Source organism: Herpailurus yagouaroundi, unplaced genomic scaffold (assembly GCF_014898765.1).
Source record: "Herpailurus yagouaroundi ecotype Mexico unplaced genomic scaffold, PumYag 162, whole genome shotgun sequence".
Classification (NCBI taxonomy): domain Eukaryota; kingdom Metazoa; phylum Chordata; class Mammalia; order Carnivora; family Felidae; genus Herpailurus; species Herpailurus yagouaroundi.
In genome coordinates this window covers 17,995,587-18,021,287 of record NW_024412403.1, presented here as the reverse complement: position 1 = coordinate 18,021,287, position 25,701 = coordinate 17,995,587, and the positions used below count along the sequence as shown (strand labels likewise).

The 25,701-nt window shown below is 41.0% G+C and overlaps 1 protein-coding gene across 2 annotated transcripts in view; it reads right to left on the bottom strand.

Annotated features, from left to right (window-relative positions):
• Positions 1 to 6,079: 6,079 nt before the first annotated feature.
• ADAMTS5 (ADAM metallopeptidase with thrombospondin type 1 motif 5) overlaps positions 6,080 to 25,701 on the bottom strand; it is a 51,481-nt gene continuing 31,859 nt past the window's right edge. For both annotated transcript variants that reach the window (XM_040484116.1, XM_040484117.1), the window contains 5 exons: positions 21,437 to 21,720; positions 20,019 to 20,202; positions 19,432 to 19,607; positions 16,933 to 17,108; positions 6,080 to 12,770 (listed from right to left, as the gene is read on the bottom strand). In XM_040484116.1, coding sequence (XP_040340050.1) covers positions 12,203 to 12,770; positions 16,933 to 17,108; positions 19,432 to 19,607; positions 20,019 to 20,202; positions 21,437 to 21,720 — 1,388 coding nt within the window. In that variant the 3' untranslated portion in view covers positions 6,080 to 12,202. The remainder of the gene's footprint in view (positions 12,771 to 16,932; positions 17,109 to 19,431; positions 19,608 to 20,018; positions 20,203 to 21,436; positions 21,721 to 25,701) is intronic.

Below are 25,701 nucleotides of genomic sequence, written 5' to 3'. Positions count from 1 at the left end.
CCAGTGGAGGTGCCGTCTGCTGACACAATTCCTGAATTACAATTCCCAGGACCAAAACGAGTCCATTAGAAATGCTTTGGAAAGAGAAAATCTAGTAAGGACTCAAAACCTTTAAAAAAAGTTCCCACTGACAAGAATTTCAGAGGTGGGGGCGCCTGGGTGGCGCAGTCGGTTGAGCGTCCGACTTCAGCCAGGTCACGATCTCGCGTTCCGGAAGTTCGAGCCCCACGTCAGGCTCTGGGCTGATGGCTCGGAGCCTGGAGCCTGTTTCCGATTCTGTGTCTCCTTCTCTCTCTGCCCCTCCCCCGTTCATGCTCTGTCTCTCTCTGTCCCAAAAATAAATAAACGTTGAAAAAAAAAAAGAATTTCAAAGGTGATTGACTGCTGGCATTGGGTGAACTGCTCAAGGACCCACTCTCCAGCTGACCATCTGCCCCCCATTGTTCACATGGGCGCAGGAAGGAAGGTGAATGGATGTTAGCATTAGCAGTGTCTACAACGTGCAGAAGAGGAAGAGAATCTGGAAGTCTAGCAGCACACTTCAAGAGTCTAGCTCCTTCCTTGGTGACTATCTTACATGAATGACACTGTTTTCAACCGTTTTGTAGAAATGATTTGACTGCAAGATGATTTTTTTCTTTTGTTTATTTATTTATTTTGAGAGAGAGAGAACAGGGGAGAGGCAGAGAGGGAGAGAGAGAATCCCAAGCGTGCCCTGTGCCGTCGCCAGTGTGGAGCCTGATGTGGAGCTCAATCACAAACCTCAAGGTCATGGCTTGAGCCAAAATCAAGAGTCGGAGGCTCCACGGACTGAGCCACTCAGGTGCCCCTACAATATGATTTCTTTTTCACCTGTAGAGACCTCTTTCTGGCTTGAGATCCTTGAATCCTGGAACTGTGTATTATTTGCTATCATGCCTTATCACAGACTACATTACATAAGGGATCAGTAAATACGTTTTTTAAAAATTATCAGTGTATACTAAATATGCTGTAACCTTAGGAGCAAAATTTTCACTTGCAAGTTATTTATTAGAAACTTGTCATTTACAATATATATATTTTTTCTTTCTGTTACATTAGAATTTATGTTCAGCTTCCGAAGTCCTCGAGTTCTCTAGAAATTGTACATAATATTTTGCGTACATGTGCATTTATTTAAGAAGTTGAACTCCTTATACAATATAGATTTTTCCAAAAAAAAAAAAAAAAAAAGGATAAACAGAAGATCAAGGGAAAAGTACTTTAAGAGGAGGATTATTTTCAGGAAAACTGGACAGTCAGAAAGGACCTGTGTTGGAGATTTCTGTTTCTTCCTATGATCAAAAAAAAAAAAAAAAAAAAAAAAGTTTTAGGAATCTATCTTTATTGGATTATAGGAACAAAATCATGGGCTCTGGAGACACTCTACCAATATTAAAATGGTTTTGTTCTTTCACGAGGAGGAAGATACAACATCTAAGAGTCCTTTCTTTTCTTTTTTTAAATTTTTTTTAACGTTTATTCATTTTTTGAAAGACAGAGTTCGACTGGGGGAGGGGCAGACAGAGAGAGGGAGAGAGAGAGAGGACACAGAATCTGAAGCAGGCTTTAGGCTCTGAGCTGTCAGCACAGAGCCCCATGTGGGGCTCGAACTCATGAATCACGAGGTCATGACCTGAGCCGAAGTCGGATGCTTAACCGGCTGAGCCACCCTGGCGCCCCTCCAAGAGTCCTTTCTTAAAGCTCCCGACCTAGAGTTGTATGGGTGGCTCATTCATTAAGCACTCGACTTCAGCTCAGGTCGATCTCACAGTTTGTCGGTTTGAGCCCCACACTGGACTCTGCGCGGACAGCTCAGAGCCTGAAGCTGGCTTTGGTTTCTGTGTGTGTGTCTCTCTCTCGGTCCCTCCCCTCCTCTTGCTCTCGCTCCCTCTCAAAAATAAATAAACATTAAAAAATTTTCAAAAATATATAAAAGAAAAAGAAAAAAAAAGCTTCTGACTCATTTTCAACAGTACATACCTTTTAAAATCCGTGCTGATGGATTTATATACCGATTCATCCATAATCTGACTGGTCCCCTGTAGGACCAATGACAGAAGAACTGGTAGGATTAGGAGTGACGTCTGTCCCTTTAAAGGAATGGGAACTTGATCATTGCATTACAGATAGTTGAATTAATGTGCTATTTATAACTCCTAAATAGCTCATTTTCTGAGTCCTTATCCTCTTAAAATAGAGGGGCTTTACTGGCTCGCGAAATGACTTGAAGGTGATTGAACAATTTATTACGCTATTGCATATAGCCGGCTTAATATGCTTTGGAAAATAAAGGTTTATTATTTATGTAAGTCCACATGTACCACTGATACCAAAACCTGTCTTTACAACATTAAATTTGGGGCCTTCTTAAGTCAGGCACTTGTGGTCCCATAGAACAACGTTTTAGACACATTGAAATGTTATTTTAGGGAAAGGCATGCATATTGGGGAAAACAGAACAAAAAACAAGAAAAATCAATTCATCTTCCCCACCCAACCCGGGAGACTCCCCAGAGTCAGGGCCGGTACACCAAGTTAATTATAAGACTATGCGACTCCTTGTCTGTAGCTTGCTTATTTTATACAAAAATAAATATAAAGGGCAATGATTTCCACTTGCTTGTTCACTCTTATGCCTCTCTGATTCTGAACAGTGTTGTTTCTGAAACAAAAACCTCCATTTTTATGTGTGTAGCAATGACAGGTTAGCCAAAAAAATTAACCTTAAAGGTTGATTAACCAAACTCCCAAAAATGGCATATTGTACAATCTCTTTTAGAAGAATCGAGAAAAGGTCTTTGAGTGTTGCCAATTCACACATAGTAAAAAAAAAAAATGTGTTTGTTTATATATTTTGAGAGACAGACAGAGCATGTGAGCAGGGGAGGGGCAGACAGAAAGGAAGAGAGAGGATCCCAAGCAGGCTCTGAACTACCACTGCAGAGCCCTACGTAGGGCTCGACTCACGAACCGGGAGATCATGACCTGAGCTGAAGTCAAGAGCCAGATGCCTAACCAACGGAGTCACCCAGGCACCCCACATGTTGAAATTTGTAATTAGTTGCGTTAAAATGGTATATTCTGGAACTTCCAAGTCTTAGCCATAAGAAGGCTAGTGGATTCCATATGGTACTCTGGTAACACCCACTCTTGGAACCCAGAACCACCTTGTAAGAAAACTCAACTTGGTGAAGATACCACAGGGGAAGGCCTAAGACTGCATAAAAAGGGAAGGGCAGGGCTGACCCTGACCTTCTGAATGCACCTGTCAAGACACTAGGTGTGTGAGTGAACCTATCTTGGCCCCTCCACTCCAGCCCAGCCTGATGCATCTCACCAAATGACCCCAGTTGACCTGTGGAGTAGACCTATTGTTCAACTGAACCCTGACTCACAGAATCATGAAGTTCAATAAACACCCGTCTTAAGCCACTAAGTTTGGGGATGGCCTGTGAATAGCAATATATAATCAGAACATTCTTATTAAAATTTTCACTTATTTGGTGAAAACCTCTACATTTATTTATGGCAACAAGGGATTTCTTAGCCGCACTTTGGAAAACATTGCTGCGGGCAGATTTTCCCATCCATCCGCTCCTATCTCTTTGAAACCTGCTTGTGCTTGTTCTTATCACTGTGATTCTGACTTCGCACCAAGATTTTACCTAATTCTGTCCTTGAGTCTGAGTGTATATATGGACCTATCCTCTAGCAGCCCAAGCGACTCTATGTCAGTTAGCTTAAATGGGAGTCTCATTCCACAACTTTGTGCGAGTTCTAATAACTCAGATTCTGTGTTTGTCCTGTGTTCCCCCCTTGTATTCTAGCCCCAATAACTGGGTCTTAACCGTATTCATTCCACTTACGCGTCTAACCTAATAGCCTTTCTCATAATCCCTTGTAGATCGGGATCCTTCCTTATTTTCACCTGTGTTCTCATTCTCTGTAGGTACCATAAAAATTGTCACACATTTAGCAGCTTAAAGCAACACCAATATATTACCCCACAATCTTATCAATGTCTAGGCTCAGAGCATGGCTGAGTTTTTGAAATGAGCCCACCTACAAGTGATTAAGAAATACGCTTTCCTGCTCCCCAAGATTTTGATGTTTTCAATAATCAATAACCACCGCAACAAAAGTCTGTACCTGCAATTCGAGGCCAACCCTGACGAAGGCTGAAATAGGGAGACAAGGTGCTGTGGGCATCTGGAGGTGAAAAGAGAAACCGAGTATTACAGCCGAATTCATGAATTCATGTTAGATGTGGCCCTGGGGCTGCTCTGTATCTTTCTCTATTTCTAGGAATGACCCAGGTGGTTGATCATTCTGAGATTTGCTTCTCTTCACCTTGGGAGATGGACACGGAGGGAAACTGAGAAAAATAAAGGTGCACCCTTCGCTTGTGTCTGCGTTGGGACACGTAGTCATTCATTCTGTGGGAAGATACGAGTTTAACTGAGCAGACAAAACAATGAGCTATCCAGAAAGATTTCCACAGAACCCAGGAATTATTGATGATTTGGACTTTTCCAGGGTCTATAGTGCCGTTTCTAATCATTTTTGTTAACTCCACTCCTGATCCAAAAGCACCCCTCAGGACCATTTTTAGGTCTGTGACCTTGTCTGAACCAGCTCATTATTAGCTGTGAAGGAGACTGTAAGGTTAAATACTGCATTTTTTTTTTAATTCTTCCCAGCAATTTATTAGTTTTCTAAATCAAATTCTCTTTCCTCTCTCTTTAAACAACAGTCCTTTGTACACTTGGAGCACTTGCCTCTTTTCTTGCTGCTTGTCTGATTCTCCATAGTTTCCTTGCCGTTTTTATTGGAATTTCAGGACTACTCTTGGATTTACTCAGGGGGCCCACCACACATAGGGCATCTAAACACTTCCCTGTACTTCTCCAATCTCACACAGTCTGCCATTCACTCCATAGTTCCCCCCTCAGACTCCCATTCCACAGGGATAGAAGACTCCCAGCGCTTAAAGAGGGTGAAAGTGATAGTAAATATCTAAAGCGCTTATAACAGTGCCTACTTGGTAACAACAAGATGACCACTAACAGTTATTATAATGGGATCGTCATCTGTAATATTGGGATTTTTTTTAAGTTTATGTATTTATTTAGAGAGAGGAAAAGAACATAAGCAGGGGAGGGGAAGACAGAATCTCAAGCAGCCTCCACACAGTCAGCCCGGAGCCCGATGAAGGGCTTGAACTCACGAACCATGAGATCATGACCTGAGCCAAAGTCAAGAGACTGGCGCGTAACCGACTCAGCCTCCCAGGCACCCCTTTAATATGTGGATCTTAAGAACAAACTTATAATGGTCATGGAGAGAAACACATGCAGGAAAGTTTGTGAGATGTTTCTCACAGGTCCTGACCCAAAAGAGATGTTCAACCAATCTTAGCAATATTATTATGGTTAAGTTTCTATACCATCTTTTAAGAGTTTAGGTGTTTGTAGTTACTTATTCAAAATCTATATATCCTGCTAAGCGGCACATTTAAAGCACAACAATTCTGAAACATTATTTGGTATATGGGAGAAATTCAACCTGATGCACACTAAATAGCAATGATTTCAGGCTTAGAAGGAATCAGCGTCCTTAAGAACCTTAGTGCCATAAAGTTTTTTCGTAAACGGAAAGGCTTTTGCTAGTGAATGAATGTCAATTCTTTTTGAATATCCATGTGTGCATTGTTGACTCTTTCCTGGTCTACCTAGAATAAGTTTATCTTTAAAGAAGGAAAAATGAAGGTGACTACGTTACTTGCTGTTACTAACTTAACATCAGAATTTCAATACTAGACAGACTTTAGTGAGTGATACTCAGGTAAGAAGAACTTGAAGAATTCCAAAGTCCCATAACTAAGGTAGAAGTACTGTCTAAGCCAAATGGAAGAATGGTAGAAACTGCAGAGAGCCTAGGACTTCCTTAAGGACTTCCTTAAGAGCTGGCTTGGTCCTACTCTTATGAGAAAATTAAAAATAAATGGACACTATTTTCCAACTCTAAAACATATTATATGCAGTACATACTTTAACCTAGTTTACAATTAACATTTATTATGCCCACTGAAACCACAAAGCCAATGTTTAATTTTACAGTTTGAAGTCACACATAGGGAAATGCTTTACAAAATAGGATATTGTTCCTCAATGAAAAATATTACAGTATAGGTCCCAAACGAGTCAGTTCAAGTGGTTTACCTGAATAACAGAACTGTCGTGGAATGCAGGCTACAAGACGCGGTAATGCTTTCAATAGCTGATTCAGGTTCAAAATTTGCCAAAGTGGAAGAGACATTTTAAACAAGACCCGTCTTAGTTTTCCAAGAGTTTTGGTTTTTCAACTGCATTACATTTACTGAAACATACCATCACTTCTGACAAATTGAAGATAATAAGCAGGTCACATTCTACTGCTTCTATACAACGACATGAAAATCTTCGATATTTTACTCTGGCTTGAAATCATGTTTCAAGATATAAAAATCTCCGTTATACCCACTTAGGTTTATTACCTGTCTTTACTCACAAGGCTCTTATATAGAAATCAAAAATTTGTGCCACAGCTCACGTCAAACTAAATATATTTCTGCAATCTGTTTAGTTATCTGCAGTCTATTTACAAAGCATGTGCAGGATTTCCTCTAATAAACATACTAAATGGAAGCAGTATTTGTCAACTCCTACATTGATGTCATGGCTGAGCATGTAACGCAAAGACACCATCCGGAGACAATGTATTTTTCTTAAACGAAAGTCTAGTCTTACAAAGTCACACACAATATGATCTCCTATTCTAATCATACTCTCAGTCTGAGGTGTTTCTAATATGCTGTGGGTTGTTAAAGAAAAGACCAAGAAAGAGTTGTCAAGGGTTTACCATGGACATAAAATATTGCAAAGCTAAAAAAAAAAAGTCAGGCTAAATACACACAAAAGCTTGTGTATCAGAAACAAAAAGTTAGTTTGAAAGGAACATGGATGGTTTAGTAAGTGCTGAAACACGACTCCTCTAAAAGTCTGTTCCTCTAGCCTGACACTCTTCAAGTTTCGATGTCACCTTAAACATCCTGGATGTACCTATAGCTTATGTCACTGAACCCTGCTGATCAGGCTGACCATTTGATGCATTTCCCAAACATTGAGTATCAAGTTGTGCCCCGCCTAGACCAAAACCTTAAGAGTTCTTTTTTTTTTGCAAATTGAAAAATCATGTAGAATAAAATAGTGAGTCCGAAGTAACATATTTGATAGTTGGTCACTGATCAATATTAGCACCTTGATAAAAATTACATTGGATGTGCCAAAAAGAAACTGAAAAAAAATATATGCTGTTTTATTTACAAATCACAGTTTTCCTCACAGTGTTAGACTTTGGATCACTCTGATGTGGCCGTGCCTTATAAGATGATGGGCCATTTGGTTTTTCATTTGACCTATGACAGTCCACATGGACCAGTTGGTGGAGCTCCAGGATAAGAACCACAGGTAGCCAATTTATCACTAAAGTGCTACTATATTTGGAAGGTGCAATTAACTGGGTTGGCTAATATGTACATTTCAGTCTTCCTCTCTTTTAAAACCAACAACTTCTAGCAACTATACCTTCATTATTTTCCCCATAAAATCTGCATTGAGAACTATGGTATCATTACACCAGAAAGACATTTGGCAGATGAATACTTTTCTGATCTGAACATCATGTGTATTTCCAGTTTCTTTATCTCACTAATGTAACGGGTTCTTGTTTCAATGTTCCCATGCGCTAACTGATTAGAATATAATTATGCATTATAGACTGATGTGTTTCATGATCCTGTAACTTCAGACGTCATTTCTCTAGTTCATGCTAGCAAGGAGGCTATTAAGGAGTTTTCTGGGTTTTTTTTCAGTGTACTACTAATTACCTAAAATGGTCTGTCTGACAATCTAAAACTATAGGTGTTGGCAAATGAGAAAAATGATAGAGAAAACATACAAGTTCCTTTCCTGTGTGTTTAAATGATAGACTGGCTCTATGATAGCTCTGGATGACCATTTCTATACTCATGGTTATTCATTTATTAACTTTGAAATGTTAAAAAAAAATATAAGGTATTTTTATCACCTCCACTGAATCATAAATAGATCGGTAATATTCACCAATCCTCAGCCATAAACTATTAGCAAAATTTGGCCATTACTAAATCCAATCTTGTTTCACAAAGAGTGACCTCTAAGTCATACACAAGTCCTGGACTTCATTGAATCTGGCTGCTGTGCTCACCTAAACCATTACAATGACCTTGTTATTAAGGAATGAGTCAGTGGGGGAAACATCAGAGCCAGAGACAGATCTGGTCAGTTGTATATCCAAGGGTGCTTTGCCTTATTACTGTGACCAGACTGAAATCAGTCAGAGGCAAGCTGATGTGATAAAAGATGTCCTTGCTTGTCCCAAGTCCTATTTTCACTCAGTGAGATCCATTAGTAGTACAAAGTGACATTCTATCAACGGAGACCCCATATTTGTAGCAACGTTCATGATTACTAGTATTTAAATCACTTAAATGCAATTCGTTTACTCTAACTATAGGATCCCGCCAAGGCCAGCGAAAAAATGGTATTAATTTTTAAGGAGTGTTTTTAAAGCAGCAAAGGACAGTATTTGGTTTTATCATCACTGATAGCTCTTGGGACATTGTGTGCACACAAATTTCACGTATCAACAGCTCCCTGTCCGTGTTTATCACTGGTATCAGGGATTCTGAACTGTGTCTTAGCTTCTGTGGGAAGCTTCCAGGCTATCTATACACCAAGTTGAGAACTTAGGCTTCAGTTGCTTGAGTAAGTGTTTTTCTTATCTGTGACTTGGAAAAACTAGTATTAATGAAACCCAACAGACTTATTAATGTAACTACAAGTAACGAATACCACTAGTCAAGAAAAAGTTTAAAACTTCCTTAGAGAGGAAGACTACAGTATCAGAATAAGGATACGTGAGGAATATATACATATACGCCTGTTTCACGCAGAAAGCCTTCTGTAAAAAAATACAAAAGCAACCAGTGCTGTATATTATGTAAACTCACAAAGTGTACTTTATACACAAACATGAAGCATAAATTAAAAGTAGGACAACAGCAAAACTTTTTAAATATAGAATTTGCACATATTTTTGTTAAATAAGAATAAATACTTATATCACACAAATTCACATACCAGTCGCAAAAACAATAAATTACATTTTTTTCAGTGCTGCAACTTTATTTTTGTTTGTGATTAATCCCTTCATTCTTAGTTTCATGGGATAAAACTGTTTCCACAGGAAGGCAAAGGACGTTGAATTTACTGAACAAATTAAAACAATGCCCTGAAACCTTTAAACAACAAGGCAGGGCTTAATTTGGCCTTTTCTGTTCCAGAAGAAAGAGATGTCATTTTCTTCTGGGCTCCCTTTATTTAGTGACACTGAATCCGGAGTGTTTAGTTTTGTGGGATTAGATTCTTACTATCCTGAGCATTTTCAGACAAACTTTTTTCCTCGAGGAAGGAGCCTCAGCATCGTGAATCCTGGACCCTTCATTCACGATGCAACTATGGAAAGGGGAAATGCATAGTCCAACATTAGACTGGACTGAATTAGATTTCATTATAGGGGATTTTCCCTTTATCATTCCTTTTATCTATTGAACACTCCATTTCTCTGAATTTCAGTTTCCAGTCTGTATCGCTTTTCTCAGGAGTTTAGATAGACATACATTCCTCAGTCAAACTATTGATACTCGTATGAAAAAACTAAAAAAAACTCCTTAAAAGCACGGAATAGTGGTTTATTCCTTTTAAGCTCTCTAGGATTATTTCAATGAGAAGTATAAAACTTCACTGTTTGGGGGGAAAATAAATGATAAATCATACTAAAAAAATCTATGAATACAGTATAGAGAAGCAGAGTAGGAGACAAACATGGCTGCCCTTCAATTATTTTTTTTTTCATGCTGCTATGAATATAACAACAAAAGATAAAAACAAATTTTGTCCCAGTTGAGTTACTTGATTAAAATTATTTTGAAAACTGGGAAAAAGTCAGGTTGGCCTGGCTATTAATTCTTTTGGAATAGTCAAATAGTCGGTATGATTTAAAATTCTTTTCTGAGTGATTTGAATAGCATTGTTTCCTGTCCCTGATATCTGGTGACCTCCATCAAATGTAGGTGACCAGCTCTATATAGGACTCATTTCTCTAATGAATAATTTATTAAGAGTAAATGACCATGTCTAAAGCAAAGTCAGTCGATGAAAAGCCAAAGGATGATTAACAGTTTTGTAAAACGTTATTTGTTTCACCAAATAATTTCTTAAGAAAATACTTAAAACAGTGAGACCTCCATTCTCCTCACCCACTGAAATCAATGTGATCTAGCAAGATCAATTACATAATTATTTTATATTAAAAATATTTTCTAATAAAAATAAACTCTGGTGAGCTTTAAGGGAACTCAAACAATTGTCCCCTAATATCTTTATATGCAAATCTCTAATAATAGGCACATTTGGTATGATTATTATAAAGTTTCATATGAAACAACGGACTTTGTAATCTTTCATAAAGAAAAAGAAATCCCGATGAATTTGAACACCTTGGATTTTCTGAGCTATGGGGTAGAGGGGTGCAGTTGACCGTTTAAAAAGAGATTTTTAGGCAGTCAATTGTAAAAAAAATTCCATATCTAACACCCAAACGTACAACCTACCTAGACAGGCTATGGAAACAGAAGCCACAAACTTCTCAAAAATCGTCCCGTTTCATCAAACACTTACTGGTACAACCAAGTGCTTTCCAACTGGGAAAAATCTTACGGACAGTCTCAGTATACTTGGATTTAAAAAGACAATGCAAAGAATCACTGCCTGTATGGTGTGGAAACAGTCTTATTAATATTAACCACTATTTTTATTTTCCTTTTGCAAGAGCCACATATATGATAATCACTTCTAGATGTGGCTAACTCCAAAGTGATCTTTAATACTCCTATCAAACTAAATCAACAAGTACAAAACATTGCGGGTCTTAACAGAACCCTTGAACAAAACATACAAGCGAAAACAAATGCATTTTCAAGGCTGGCTGGTAAGAGGTATACCAGTGTTGAACGTGTCGGATGCGATTAGAAAACTCTCTGCCGTGTGTTTTGTACGAATATTACACAAGGTAGGATATTAGCTGGAAGCCTCTGAAAGGGCAAGCAGTGTGAAGATATAAATCGAAAATTTATATTTGTGTGTTTTTCTGCCTTTTAAATTCTAACATGAGGAAACTAGTGTTTAGACTCTTGAATACGCCTAACATACACACACGCAAACACTACATCTACATCCTAATTATGCATTCATTTGGCTGGCTGCCTGAAAAAATACAGGCAGCTGACGTTTAAGTAAATGGATCGGTGGATCTATTTAAATGACCAGCTACGCGGAGATCCTTTTCCTTTTTAGAATTTCGCAGAAGATGCTTCCTGTCAAAATGGTTTTTGACTAAAATCTGATCTCCTGTAGTCTGAAAGTATGTGAAATCTTGTGAAAACAGCAGCAGGTTCTTAATTTCCAGTAAATCATCCACAGCTCTTTCTGAAAACTGGAAGGAGTTGAAATAGCTGCAGACCTACTTTGGTCAAACATTTTTTATAGAAATATATATATATATATATATTTTTTTTTTTAATAGAACCAAGTGATATAAAGTGACATACCAAGGGAGAATGATTTACAAACAGTAAAAATAAGCTACTGTGTATTATGGATGAAAATGATTATGATGCCTTTGAAGACATTCTATAAGAGGTAGGTGACAAAGGGGAGACTGTTCTGCCATCTTCAAATGTCCCCTGATTCTACATTCACCAGTGTTTTTTCATTCTTGTAGCCCAGGGGATGTTCAATAACTCCCAAGTTTTTCTGTATTCCAAGGTCACTACTGTCGCACGAAGCAGTGCACATCTCCATTTGGTCACAGAGAGCAGATTCTGCCCATAATTAGACTCCTGTTGACAATGACATTGAAGCGTGACTTTCTGTGCTTCAGGTAGACCTCTTGTTTACCATGATTGATCACCACCATTTGCCACGACCGATCAGTGATGAATCATCCAGTTAGCTCTGCGTAAGCTCATGACCACAGGCTAACATTTCTTTAGCAAACATTGCTTAAACGCAGAAGGCCTCTGGGAGAGAAGGCATCCCTTCGCTAACTTCCGGTTTGCATCCTGGCACTGGACCGTCCGGGTGTGCCAGCCCGTATCACAGGTCCTGGAACAGGCGAGCCATGGGCCTGTCACCCACTGCAACTGTGGAGTGTGTGAGCCCACTTTATTGCTGCCGTGGCTAGTGACAGAGTTTACTTTTTGGGTGGACTTCTTGGGAACGAAAAAACTGTAGCGGACATCTAATGCTTTAGTTGGATCTGTTGCAAGAATCTGCACTATTAGAATTTCCTTCGTGGCTGAGTAGCCCATCCCATGCAAGAAGTCATCCCTGTGGCTCCAACCACTGTAGTTCATGACTGTTCCATTGATGTCGATGATGGTTTCCGAGGTGGAGATCATGTACTTCCCATTGATAAGGTACTCACCATTTTTCTTCTTCAGGGCTAAGTAGGCAGTGAATCGAGTCTGGTCTTTGGCTTTGAACTGTCGGACTTTTATGTGGGTTGCCCCTTCGGGGATCCTCACCACATCAGTGTAACCCTTACTGGAAGCAGGAATGTCCACAGAGGAGAGAGAGGGAGAGAAAGAAGGAAAAATAAGTAAACACTTAGTAAACGGACAAACAAATACGAGTTCTCTAAAAGTCTTACCTTATCTTCACACGTTTTAATGTAGTGAAGAGATTAGTTTAAAATTGGCTTCAAAAATTAGTTTCCTTACAACAAAATAAAATTGTGAGTAGACTATGAGAGTATATACATTTTTATTGTGATGTTCAAAATTAGGATGATGTTAACAACCTGCCTTCGTTTTAAAACGTACACCAACTTTATTTAGATTTTCAAACACATTGCACACTCTTACCAAAGCCTATCATCTTTACAAAGCTCCTTTATGTTCTTTTGTCACAAAATGGGATATGTGTAAATACTAACAAAAATCCACCCTCAATCTCATAGAAATATTTAAATTAACGAGTCTCAGATTTGTCTGCAGACTAAAATCAAGCAGAGGTCTTTTAAAAATTTAAATCCCCAGACCCCACACCAATTAAATCCCATCTGTCAGGATGGGAAGAGACAGCAGGATTTTGGGAGTCGTTCCAAATGTGCAGAATAGTTGGGGAACCACGGATTTAACTGATGAACTAGAGACACAGTAGAAGTTGTATTTCTATTTCTACTAGAACTCTGGATTATTTGAGCAGAACACCAATGGAATGTAAAATTCTGTAAGTGGGTAACCATCGCTGACTAGTATCATCAAAACAAAAAAAAAGTGAATCTTTGATGCCATAGCAAATTTCCTCAAATGCTGTGTCCATGAAACTTACGACAGATAAAGTGAGGCTATGTGATGGGTGACAAATAAGGTAGGTCTCGAATGACCCATCATATGCTCCAGAATATGGGCAAAGGCATCAATATCTCTAATATCCACAGCTTTTGAAAAAGGCCAGGACAGATATGCTAATTGAGCACCAAGAGACTCTATGTGTAAGGAGTCATCTTTGTGAAAATCTCTGCCTCCAAAAGTAATTTGATAATAAGGTCCCCATATGTTTTACTTTCTTAGTTATTTGAATAGAAACAAATTGCCCGTGTAGTGTGGTGTGTGTGAAATTTAATGATCTGCTGCTAAATTCTTACTCAGGTTGAGGGGTTATGGGGCAACTAATTTGTACCCTGAAAATCCCTAGGGTATTTGCCCTGCCCAGGCATTTCCTCTGAATCCAGAGAGGGGCTCCTCCCCAGGGAAATCCTTTTGTGTGTGGGGAATCTGATGGACAGCGACTGCCACTTTCTATTGTGTTGGCAGAAAGAAGATGCAAGGCTGATGATACTGCTTGCCCATCCAACTGGACTCATTATTTTTATTTTTGTAATACATTTTGCCTTAGAATTTGTTACGGGCCTTACTTTTTTTGAAATATCTAGGATCAAGAGATCATAGGCAAACCTACCGTGGCCTGAAACATAACCTGGAGGGGTGTTGGGGAGGATCTCTCGTCTTACATAGGAAGCATATAAAGTGGAGGTATATTACAGTATTTGAACAGGTGCACTCCAGAGCCGGTGGCAGTGCTGGGCTCCAAAGCCATGGCCCCTTACTCTTTATGCTCCTTTCACAACATCCCCATGTGCGACACCCTTACCTCTGCCAGTCATACTTTATAACCGTTACAGGAAAATACGTTCTGATTATATACAGAGTTTAAGTGATGCCGAACAGGATGTCAAGAAAATAAAGAATGAAGGGTAAGGGAATCAGGTAGGAGAGCTTTTTTGTTTTGTTTTGTTTGTTTTTTTGTTTTAAATCCTTATTCCTTAGCGTTCCTCATATTCGTGAGAATCAGTTGGGATTATCAGCCATTGCAGGAGGTCTTGAGACTGACCTTCCCAAGGCAGCGGGAGGTAGGAGGCCTAGTGCCTTGATTTCTTAGCGCCTCAATAAAATATGATTCTCTTACTCTCCTGATACTGAGCAAGAGGAGGACGGAGCTGCCATTTACTGAGGTGAGGAACATTGAGGGAGGAGTGAATTAAGATTAGGGTCGTATTTGTCAAGAGGTGTGAGCTTGCTGAAATATTTTAATATGCATCATCTCCTCTGATGCACACAGCAATATTAACTTGCAAGATAATTACTATTAATTCCATTCTACTCTCACGAATTCTGATTGTAGGGGTTCCTGGGTGGCTCAGGCGGTTAAGCATCCGACTTCGGCTCAGGTCATGATCTCACAGATCGTGAGTTCGAGCCCCGTGTCGGGCTCTGTGCTGACAGCTCAGAGCTTGGCCCCTGCTTCAGATTCTGTGTCTCCCTCTCTCTATGCCCCTTCCCCACTCATGCTCTGTCTCTGTCTCTCTCTTTCCCCAAAATAAGTAAACATTAAAAAAAAAAGAATTCTGATAGTAAAAAAAATATAAAAGCGACTCTTCAAAGATCACATGATGTTCGTCACTGAGTCAGAGCTTGACTGTCAAGATTTCAGCTCCAAGATCAATGTCCTTTCTCATATGTCACATTTGACCAAGGTAATTGATCTGGAATAGTTCAACAGTCATATCACACAATATACTCTTGGTTAAATCAACTGACAAGCTGTTGTGTCACCCACCACTCATCGCTACTGTGAATTTCTTCATCTTCTCATGTGACAATGAACATGCAGATATCGGTTGTCAATACAGAGACAAAATGCTAAATTTAGTACTTTAAAAAGTGGCTTCTAAGCTTATGTAGGAAAAATGCATAGCATATAGTACATAAGGTATTTTATTTCTTATTTGATTCTTGAACTTCTTCCCTTCCCCTTCCTTTTTTTTTTAAACAAGATAGCCTTCTCATCCCATGACCTAAGGTATAGCCTTTGCTTTAGCATTTAACAACCGTACAAAATTGGATAAACCCTACACTTTCAGAGTCCCAATTTCCTCATTTGTAAAACAAAAAGGTATACTTCATCATTTCTAAGGGGTCTTGCACCTTGGCAATATATACAAATGCAGTATGTAATTGACATGCAGGGTATTTTACAGAGATGGCTCAATACAGTCCGATGAATCGCTAGCAAACAAGATTAGTAATGCATCTTTTAACTCAGAATAGATTCTGCAGACATGCAATTTTTTTATTATATCAAAGATAATTTCCAGTGGTTCATAATAACATGGCATGTGACTATTTTAATAAATCCTTATTGTTAATCGGGTTTGCATATTACCTGCCGGTAAAGATAATACAGCACACACATCAAGAATGCATGCGTACTGGGCCAACACTACTCAGCGAAAGAGTGGTTTGAGAAAGGGGAAAGACAATCCTGCATTCCAGCAGACTTTTTAGCCTGCTCCGTCCTCTAGCTGATAACATAATATTTCATGCCAAAAATTGGGTACTTTATTTTTATCATTTTTTTTTAAGTTTATTTATTTATTTTGATAGAGAGAGAGTGAGCAGGGAAGGTGCTGGGGGGGGGGGGGGGGAGAGAGAGAATCCCGAGCAGGCTCTGCACCATCAGCATGCAGCCCGATGCGGGACTCGAACCCACCAACCATGAGATCAGGACCTGAGCCAGAACCAAGAGCTGGGCGTTGAACGGACTGAGCCACTGAGACGCCCCCCCCAAAACTGGATACTTTATACATTTACATACTTAAAACAAAAGCATAATCAAGGACCATGACAGGAAGCAGACGTTACTGCATATATTTCTTTATACAGAAGATTTAAACCTGCAGAGGTCACTATAAAATGGGATTGCTGTCTCCATCACCCCAGTTAACTTACAGGTCTTCTCAAGAAAAATACAGCCTAATGAAAAATCCTTTGTAAAGTGAAATCGTTATGATGCAAACGGGCCACCCTTCCCTAAATTATGCTTCCGAAATAAGAGATGCTTTAGAAATAGCGAGATGGCTAGCGGGGACCCCACCGACTTTTCCTTCTGGGTGTTCCCACTCTGCAAGACCTTGACCCTGATCAGAGCCATTGCAGTTTATTTGCCACCAGAGGCACCGGCTCTGCAACCAGAGCTTTCTCATCTCCCTCCCTGGTTCTCAAGTGGACTTGAGAACTATGTTACTGGAGCCACGCTGGGCCCCTCCACGGATGGCTCATGACGTAGCATGAGTCACCCTTTCAGTTTCTCAAGGCTAAAGCTTTGTTCCATGCACGTAAGGGCAAGGGTTCTACCTCCTCACCTTTTTTTATTGAAGGTCCCGACCACCTTGGTGCAACTGGAGTTGTCTCCCCCGCACACTGCGCACTTGTCATACTGCAGCCTGGAGCCGATAATGCCGTCACACCCAGTCCGGACACACTTCCCCCGGACGCACACAGAGTTACTATACGGCCTGCATTCTGTCCCATCCGTCACCTGAGTAACGAGGCTCACGTTAGCGGCGGGAGATACTTGTGCCCAGGTGGTTTGGTTTGCACGGTAAGAGAGCAAGTCCTAACTCGTTGAGTTTTGAGTTTGATCGGGACAGTACATCGAGAAATGAACAAACAACCAAAAAAGCATAGTTCCCAGGAGTATCTAACCGAAACATCCTCGACATATTGGCAGAAGGAAGACCTGAGATACATCTCAGTTAGGCACTTTCTTTCTTGAGCCTAATTCCAAATGTGCCAGGAGACCCAAGGTCGTCCTCTCCCTTTCTGTATCCCGAGAATGTTCCCATGGTATCGTCTCGCCTTTTTACATTGCTAGAAACGATCGTTTCACTTCGCATGTGGGACGTGTCCCTCGTGCGGAAAATGAGCAAGCTCAAGATGGCAGAGATCTGGGGCGCCTGGGTGGCTCGGTCGGTTGGGCCTCTGACTGCAGCTCAGGTCATGATCTGGCGGTTTGTGGGTTCAAGCCCCGCCCTGGGCTCTGTGCTGACAGCTCAGAGCCTGGAGCCTGCTTCCGATTCTGGTCTGCCCCTCCTATACTCATGCTCTGTCTCTCTCTGTTTCTCAGTAATAAATAAACATTTTACAAAGTTTAAAAAAAAGATGGCAGAGATCCTTCTTGGTGGCATAATTGTTACTCTAGTGATGCATTTGAAAGTCTACACTTGACATCCAAACCTCCTTGTGGTTGAAAAGCATGCCCTATCGTGTGTTGAACAGTCAGATATTGAAATAGACACAAACATATTAGTGCAGAAAAGGAGTCTGGGGAAGTCAGAGCAAAGTACTTACTAGAAGATACTGAATACATTTGGAGTGAAGGAATCACACCCAAAAATAGTATATATTTTAAAAACTAGCTATAAAATAGTATGAATATGCACTCTGTGGTTTGTGCATGTGAGCGTATATAAATAGCATATATAGTCACATGTATAAATAAACTTGTATTTTGCATTTGGGTATCTACTACTATTTTCATATATGTGTGTGAGTATGTGAGTGTGTATATGTATGCAAAGTGAAGTGGGGTATACTTCAGCAGACCCACAGGTCTCCAGATGGTGGCATTTCCAGGTGATCTTATTTGTCACAGTTTTTAAATGAAATTGTATTATTATTTTTTTCTTAATTTTTAAATTCTTTTTTATTTATTTTTTGAAGGAGAGAGAGAGACAGACCATGAGCAGGGGAAGAGCAGAGAGAGAGGGAGACAGAATTTGAAGCAGGCTCCAGGCTCCGAGCTGTCAGCACAGAGCCCGACGCGGGGCTCGAGCCCACAAACCGTGAGATCATGACCTGAGCCGAAGTCGGACGCTCAACCGACTGAGCCACTCAGGCACCCCGAAAATGTATTATTTTACAATGAAAAGAGAAAGTATTTTCAAAATGACTTAAGGTGGATGTTAACTTCTGTTTTCAGTAGTATGTCACACATATCTGAAGGCCAATTTCAGAGGTAGTTTTAAATGCAGCACCTGTTTACAAATTAGATAAACAGTATTTTAAATTGCTGCATACCATTCACTGTGAGAAATAAAACTGTTAGTAACTTAGCAAATGCTTTCCTGTGATAAATGAGGGATCATTTCATGCACATATATCATAACGCATCTAATTATAGGGATATGAATTCATATTATGGGTGTAAGACATTTAACAGTCTGGGTCAGAGATGATGATCTTGAAACCGACCTTCATGAATCACCAAAGGAATTTTTTTTTTAAATGTTTACTTAATTTTGAGAGATACAGAGTATGAACGGGAGAGGGGCAGACAGAGAGGGAGACATAGAATCTGAAGCGGCCTCCAGGCTCTGAGCTGTCAGCACAGAGCCCGACACGGGGCTCGAACTCACAAGCCGCGAGACCATGACCTGAGCCGAAGTCGGACGCTTAACCGACTGAGCCACCCAAGGTGCCCCGCCAAAGGAATTCTTGATTAAACAATGGAAAAATAGAAAGCTTTCTTGCTTTCAGTTCCCCATACAAACATACCTCGGAAATTCTAGTTGTGTTCATGCTTATTTTGAAGCTAAAGTCAAACCACACCTTCCCTGACAGAGAGCTACACTTTTCAAAAGTAGCTTTTGAAATATTGACTTGTTTTGTTTGTACAGAATAATTTCTTGTTCTTTGTGTAAGGTTTGAGAACATAGACCTTCTAGAGATGAAAAGAAAACCCTCCAAAATCTAGCCACCCCAGGAATAATGACTGTTTACATTTGGTAGCTCTAGGTTTTATTCTACCAAATGATCTCCAGCAAGGCTCCACTGCTTCTGGACAGGCGGTGGGCAGTTACCTTTGGAGAAAACACCACGTAGTAACCAGTCCCCTTAGCTCTGCAGGTCAGTTTGCACACATCCCCCAGCAGGACACCTGCGTATTTGGGGACCCATTCCACAAATGTCTTGACTCCTTTCGCATCAGACTGGTATCCATTTTTGGCCTCACACTGTTCGTGACGGAAAGATTTCCCTAAAAAACAAACAGGTCATGCGATTACTTTACCTACTCTGAACCTGAGACATAATCTTGTGCTTTTAAATAATTTTCAGGAGAAGGCGCAAACTTCTTTCTTTGCGAGCCTCTTGACACATAAGGGTGGAAGGGTCTTATCTGTACATGGAGTTGAAAACAACCATTATTTTCTTCCTACTCTCTGAATACCGAGTTGCTTTTAATAACCGTTTAAAAATCACTCATGCATCTGTTATTAATTCGCACACTGGTGGAACCGTGAAGTACAAGATTAATACTCTATTTTATAAATAGATAAATAAAATCTATTTTATAAATAGATAAATAAAAGCCTCCTTTATTTATTACTGCTAGAATACATATTACGAGTCACACACGGTGGGTTGCTGACACTTGGGAGCAGCGTACCGTTGGGTGGGCAGGGCGTGACGCTGCAGGAACGGTAGATGGCCCTCTTCCCCGTGCAGTAGCGACCACTGTTTCTGGGTGCGGGGTTATTGCAATGGCGATAGGCAAACTGCACTCCTCCCCCACACGAGCGAGAACACTGGCCCCAGGGCCCCCAGGATCCCCAGTTGCCATGGCTTGATGTCTGAAAGAGAAAATAGAAGATATTTCTAATTCAGAAAGGAGAAAAACATTCAAGACGTACACTTGGAAATCATCTGCATTCAATGACCTAATGGAAACCGCATCCCAGGTATAAATTTTCACTGAGTTGGGCATGGTCACAGATATTGGACGTTCTGGAATGACAGTGCAATTCCAATTCTAAGCAATTCCTCTTTTCTGCTCCCTGCCGTCCAGTGGCACTAGGATCTGAATGTTTCCCTGTCAGTATTGAGCACACTGCAAGGATTACTCCTGGTTCCTCTGGGCCTTCTGATACTGCCCATTTCCGTCAATAACCACGGCCCTACAGTTAACTTTTTGTCAGCTCTGTGCATTTTTTAAAATTTTTTTAACGTTTACTTATTTTTGAGACAGAGAGAGACAGAGCATGAACGGGGGAGGGTCGGAGAGAGAGGGAGACACAGAATCGGAAACAGGCTCTTAGCTGTCAGCACAGAGGCCGACACGGGGCTCGAACTCACGGACTGCAAGATCACGACCTGAGCCGAAGTCGGACGCTTAACTGACTGAGCCACCCAGGCGCCCCATGATTCCGCATTTTTAACAAGATATACGCTGCTGAGGCCTTTGCACGATGCCTGGCATGGCTGATCGTATTTATGTTTTTCCTTCTTTAGCACCTAAGTTCTGCATCCGTTTGTTGACATCACGCATCCCATCTGAAGCAGATCCCGTCACACGCATAACCGTATCTGATGTGAGTTTGGCTTAGTTCCTGATAAGACTAGAGTCCTTCTCTGTCAAGAGGAAATATGACGGATATCGAAGAGCACCCACACCCTCATGCACTCACGCTACGTGTAACTGCACCACAGGGAATGATTAGCTCTGTTCTGATGCCCTAGGGGTCTACGACTCTGGCAACTGCAGCAGGAAGATGAGAGGGGCCGCAGGGAAGAACGCTATAAACTCCTTTGCGGAAGGAATGGGTGAAGAGCTCTGGCTGCTGTCGGGGCATCTGAGAATGCGTGGTTGTGTGACAGTCTTGAGAGACAAGCACTGTGCGTGTGTACGTCAACGCTCTCCTCGGCACCTTGAAAAGCGGAGGAGACTGAGCAAATGCACCGCTTGAGCCTTTCAAGGAAAAATATCTTCACTAGGAAATAAAGCCTTCTGGTGATAGCACCCACACATGTCACCGGAATGTTCTTCAGATCCTGCGTCCCCAGGCATGGCGTGACAAAATCACTTACTGAATAATATTTTTTCTTGGTCTTGTCCACACACTTGCCCTGCAGGCAAATCCTCCCTTTCCCACATGGCGTCCCTTCCACGGCTGGCAGCTTCTTGGTCAGACACACCATCTGGCCCTGGCGGACCACGGCACACCACAGGCGAGTGCACACGTCCATGCCAGGGCACACCGAGTACTCAGGCCCGAACGTCAGGTTGCACTGCTGGGTGGCATCATACGTCTGTCCGGGGAGCTCCTCAGGGCCCGATATCTGCTGGCGTGGTACATCTAGCAAACAGTTACCTGAAAGAAAAACCGAGATTGACCACTGCTCTGTGTTTAGGCTTCTACCTACCAACTCATGGGTCTGAAAACGCAGCGCTCCAGCTGGTGTGGGAGCATAAGCCGGCCACACGTCTGCAGGCTGATGCCCGGGGACAGGGGCTCCACAGGAGAGGGACGTGGGCGCCTCTCTGCATTCACCAACTAACTACCTCCCGGATTTTCACGGGCTACGTACGTGCTCTGGGGCATCTGTGATGATGACTGTGGGATGATCAAGTGAAATTATTTTGTAATAATGAGCTGTAAGAACAGTCACTGTGCTGAGGGGTGAGAGGAAATCGGGATGGACCCGGAGGAAATAAGACAATGGACACAACAACAGCAGCAAAAACAATACTAATAAATGAGCATTTACAACTCTGAGAAACAGAATTTGTCCATGCGCTCTGTTTATACCCTTCTCCACTGTCAGCCTAGGTCTTCCTCATGTGCCCATCCACGTCCCTCTCCATTAATTCCGTAAATAATTACAAGGGGAGACCTCATTCATTCACTACATCAACAAGCATTTGGTCAGCACCTGCGATGTCCCAGCAAACATACTAGATACGGGGAAAACACAAAAACGACCCAGATCTATGCCTTCACGTCTTCCCCAAAAGTGAAGAAAATAAAAGAAATGAGGCGTTTCTTCTAGATTTATGTGAATTTTAACTACAGAGCACTCAAGAGCAGCAGAATAAAGGAGCAGTGGGCAAAGACAAGACCTAATCTTTGAAACTTTGGGACAAAGCCCTTCTTTTAATTCTTCTTCTTTGTCTCCCATTTGGGTCTAGTCTTGGATGCACCTAGTAGCTGTTGGGTGCTTGAAGCGTGTCACACAAATAAGTTGGTACTCTCCTTACATAGTACTGTGAGAAGCATCAAGGAATGACGCTGGGGAATCCGTAGAAGTGGGCATACATGCAGGCAATGTGAACTCATGAGCTGATACACGCCCCTCAAAAGCTTCCCGTAAGTATCCCTGCTCAGTGAGTTAGCACCATGAATTGTCTCTGGGCCTACAGGAGCATGCCCCATTACCCATCGGTTTCTGCACGTTTTTGTTTACATGATTTTAGGATTTGCTCGCTGATTATTAATAGTACTAAACGTAACAAATATTTACACTATTCTCACTTCTTTCTTAACTTTTTAAAGGTTTATTTATTTTTGAGAGAGAGAGAGAGAGAGACAGAGCACGAGCGGGGGAGGAGCAGAGACAGAGGGAGACACAGAATCCGAAGCAGGCTCCGGGCTCTGAGCTGTCAGCACAGAGCCCGACGCAGGGCTTGAACCCATGGACCACGAGATCATGACCTGAGCCGAAGTCCGATGCTTAACCGACTGAGCCACCCAAGCACCCCCTTAACGTCTTTAAATGTACTCGCTTACTTAATCCTCACAAGAACTCTTTGAGGCAGATTCTAATATTTTCTTTATTTTACAGATAAGAAAACTGAGAAATGAAAACACAGGCCACTGACCCAAGGTCATGTAGCTATGAGGGGTTTATGCTCAGAGCCTGCCTTCATCATATTCCTTCTCGCCTCTGCTTAGCATGTGGATAGATTTCTAGCTTTTATTGCTGACCAGGCAGGCGCGTGGAGGAATCTTTTAAATGGTGGATACCCTGCCTAATGGTAGAAACACCTGGTCTAAAGTCTAATTCTGGCAAAACACGAAGTGGCTGAGTATTCTTGACCAAGCTCAGTTAAGCTTCCCCTAATTTTCAAGCTCTGTGGAATGCTTCTCTTCTCACTAGGACACTGTAAGCAGAAAATCAACTAACAGAAATATAAAGGGTGACCGGAAATTTACAAAACAATGACAGGTGACTCTATGCTCAACATTATTTAACAATTTTAGACACATTCAAGTCATTCTTCTCACTTAACAAAAGAAAATCACATTTCAATCCTACTTTCCACTGAGAAAAGGAACAGTTCAGCACATTTTAAGTATACTGCAAATGTTTTCACAACCACGGTCAAGTTTCTTCAAAGTGCATACCTTAGAATTCGTCAATCTGATGGAAGCATTATATGAAAATGAATAAGGAACAGAGTTCCTATTTAGTTTCCGAGCCAGAATGTTTGAAGAGGTAAAGCTTCTGAAGGCAAGCCATTAAAATGCAAACAAAGCATTAAAAATAAGCGTCCAGCCAAAGAGAACTCTGGGAGAAAAACATCGAGTTAAAAGAAAAACATCAACATCAAGTCAATAGGAAAGAATGATAGTCAAACCTCACCAAGCTTTGTTTGGAAGACAGTAAGACCAGGCACTGAGAATTCTATGAAAAGCGTTATCTTCATTGCTACATGAGAAGAGAACATTGTATAAACCAGGGAATGCTTGACAGGTGGCTGATGTTACAAGAACTGTCAACAAACGTCTGAGACAGCAAGAATACTTTCCGATTCTTCAAAAGTGCTGTTTCAAGAAATTTTTTTATTTTACTGAAAAGCACAGAACTGTAAGACTGCCTAACTAAGGATTAGGCAGGGGAGCCTTTAATGTGTGTGGATACATGTGGCCTGGGTGAACTTCTTTTGTCTTGAGCCAAAATAATTTACCACCTCTTTGTGGGCTTGTAGTCACTGACGTCTTTCCACCTGGCTAGGAGATGGTGAGCAAAAAGAAACATAGAATTCAATTTGAAATCAACTTCTAACAAGGAGACTTTGGGATGTGGGGTCTCTTTAAAAAGCTTAATACCCAAGTGTTAAGTTTTGTTTTGTTTTGTGTCGAGTAAAGTTGACACATGATGTTACATTGGTTTCACGCCCAAAGGGTAAATTTTAAAAATGAATAACACATTTGCTTTGTTATTAAAAATATGGTGTCTCAGGGGCGCCTGGGTGGCTCAGTTGGGTAAGCGTCCGACTTCAGCTCAGGTCATGATCTCGCGGTTCGTGAGTTCGAGCCCCATGTTGGGCTCTGTGCTGACCGCTCGGAGCCTGGGAGCCTGCTTCAGAGTCTGTGTCTCGCTCTCTCTCTGCCCCTCCCCCACTCACACTCTGTCTGTCTCTGTCTCAAAAATAAATAAACCATAAAAAAAATTTAAAAAAAAATATGGTATCTCAGTTCTATGGTTTTCCCTTAGAGGTCACCTGGGGATGACTTCTTGCTTAAAATAAAATGATTTATTTCAGAATTGCCATTAATTTATTATTCCGGTGTTCTCATCAGGATTTATTGCTGCATTAGTTTCTGTGTATCCTGAAACATACAGTCTATCAGTTTCATCTATATGCTTAATTATGTCCTTTTGCAATATAAAATAGGTACGGACACCTCTACCAAATGGAATGCTTGAACAATAATAAAAAAGAAGTCAGCCTAGGGCCTGATTGTGAATCACACGGTATACAATATTTAAAACCTAAATCACAGTGGGTTGGATATACATTGTCCATTTTTCTAAAAATGTGTATAATTTGGGGCAAGAGCGAAAGAGGAGATCTGTCAATCTTTCGGCATCATTTGCATTGACCTCTAAAAGCAGCCATCTACGGTTGACTTTTCTTAATGTGTTTGACTTTTATTCGCGACCACTTCTTCCCATCTATTTCCCGTATTTTTCAATTTATCCTGGTCTGAATTCCTATCTGGGCTCTTCTGGGCTCTCTTCCACAAATTGCCAAATTGTTTTTTTCTTTTCCTTCCTGCTTCCTTTTTTTTCCCCTTTGTGTTCACATTTTCTCCATAGAAGAATGGATAGTTTCTAGAAGAAAGGCAACAGAAATGTGTCCATATTGCATATTCGTTTTTACCAGCCCTGTTCAATTAAATGCTTTAAAGGTGAAAAATTAAAAAATGTAAAAGGCAGAGATTCGTGATGAGCTATTAAAGGAAAGACGGTGGTAGATCTCTCCATGGCCACAGAGAAAGTTAAGGGGGATGCCAGGTAGGCCAGGCCTCCAGGAAATGGAGTAGAAAAATCTCTGGCTTTTTTCT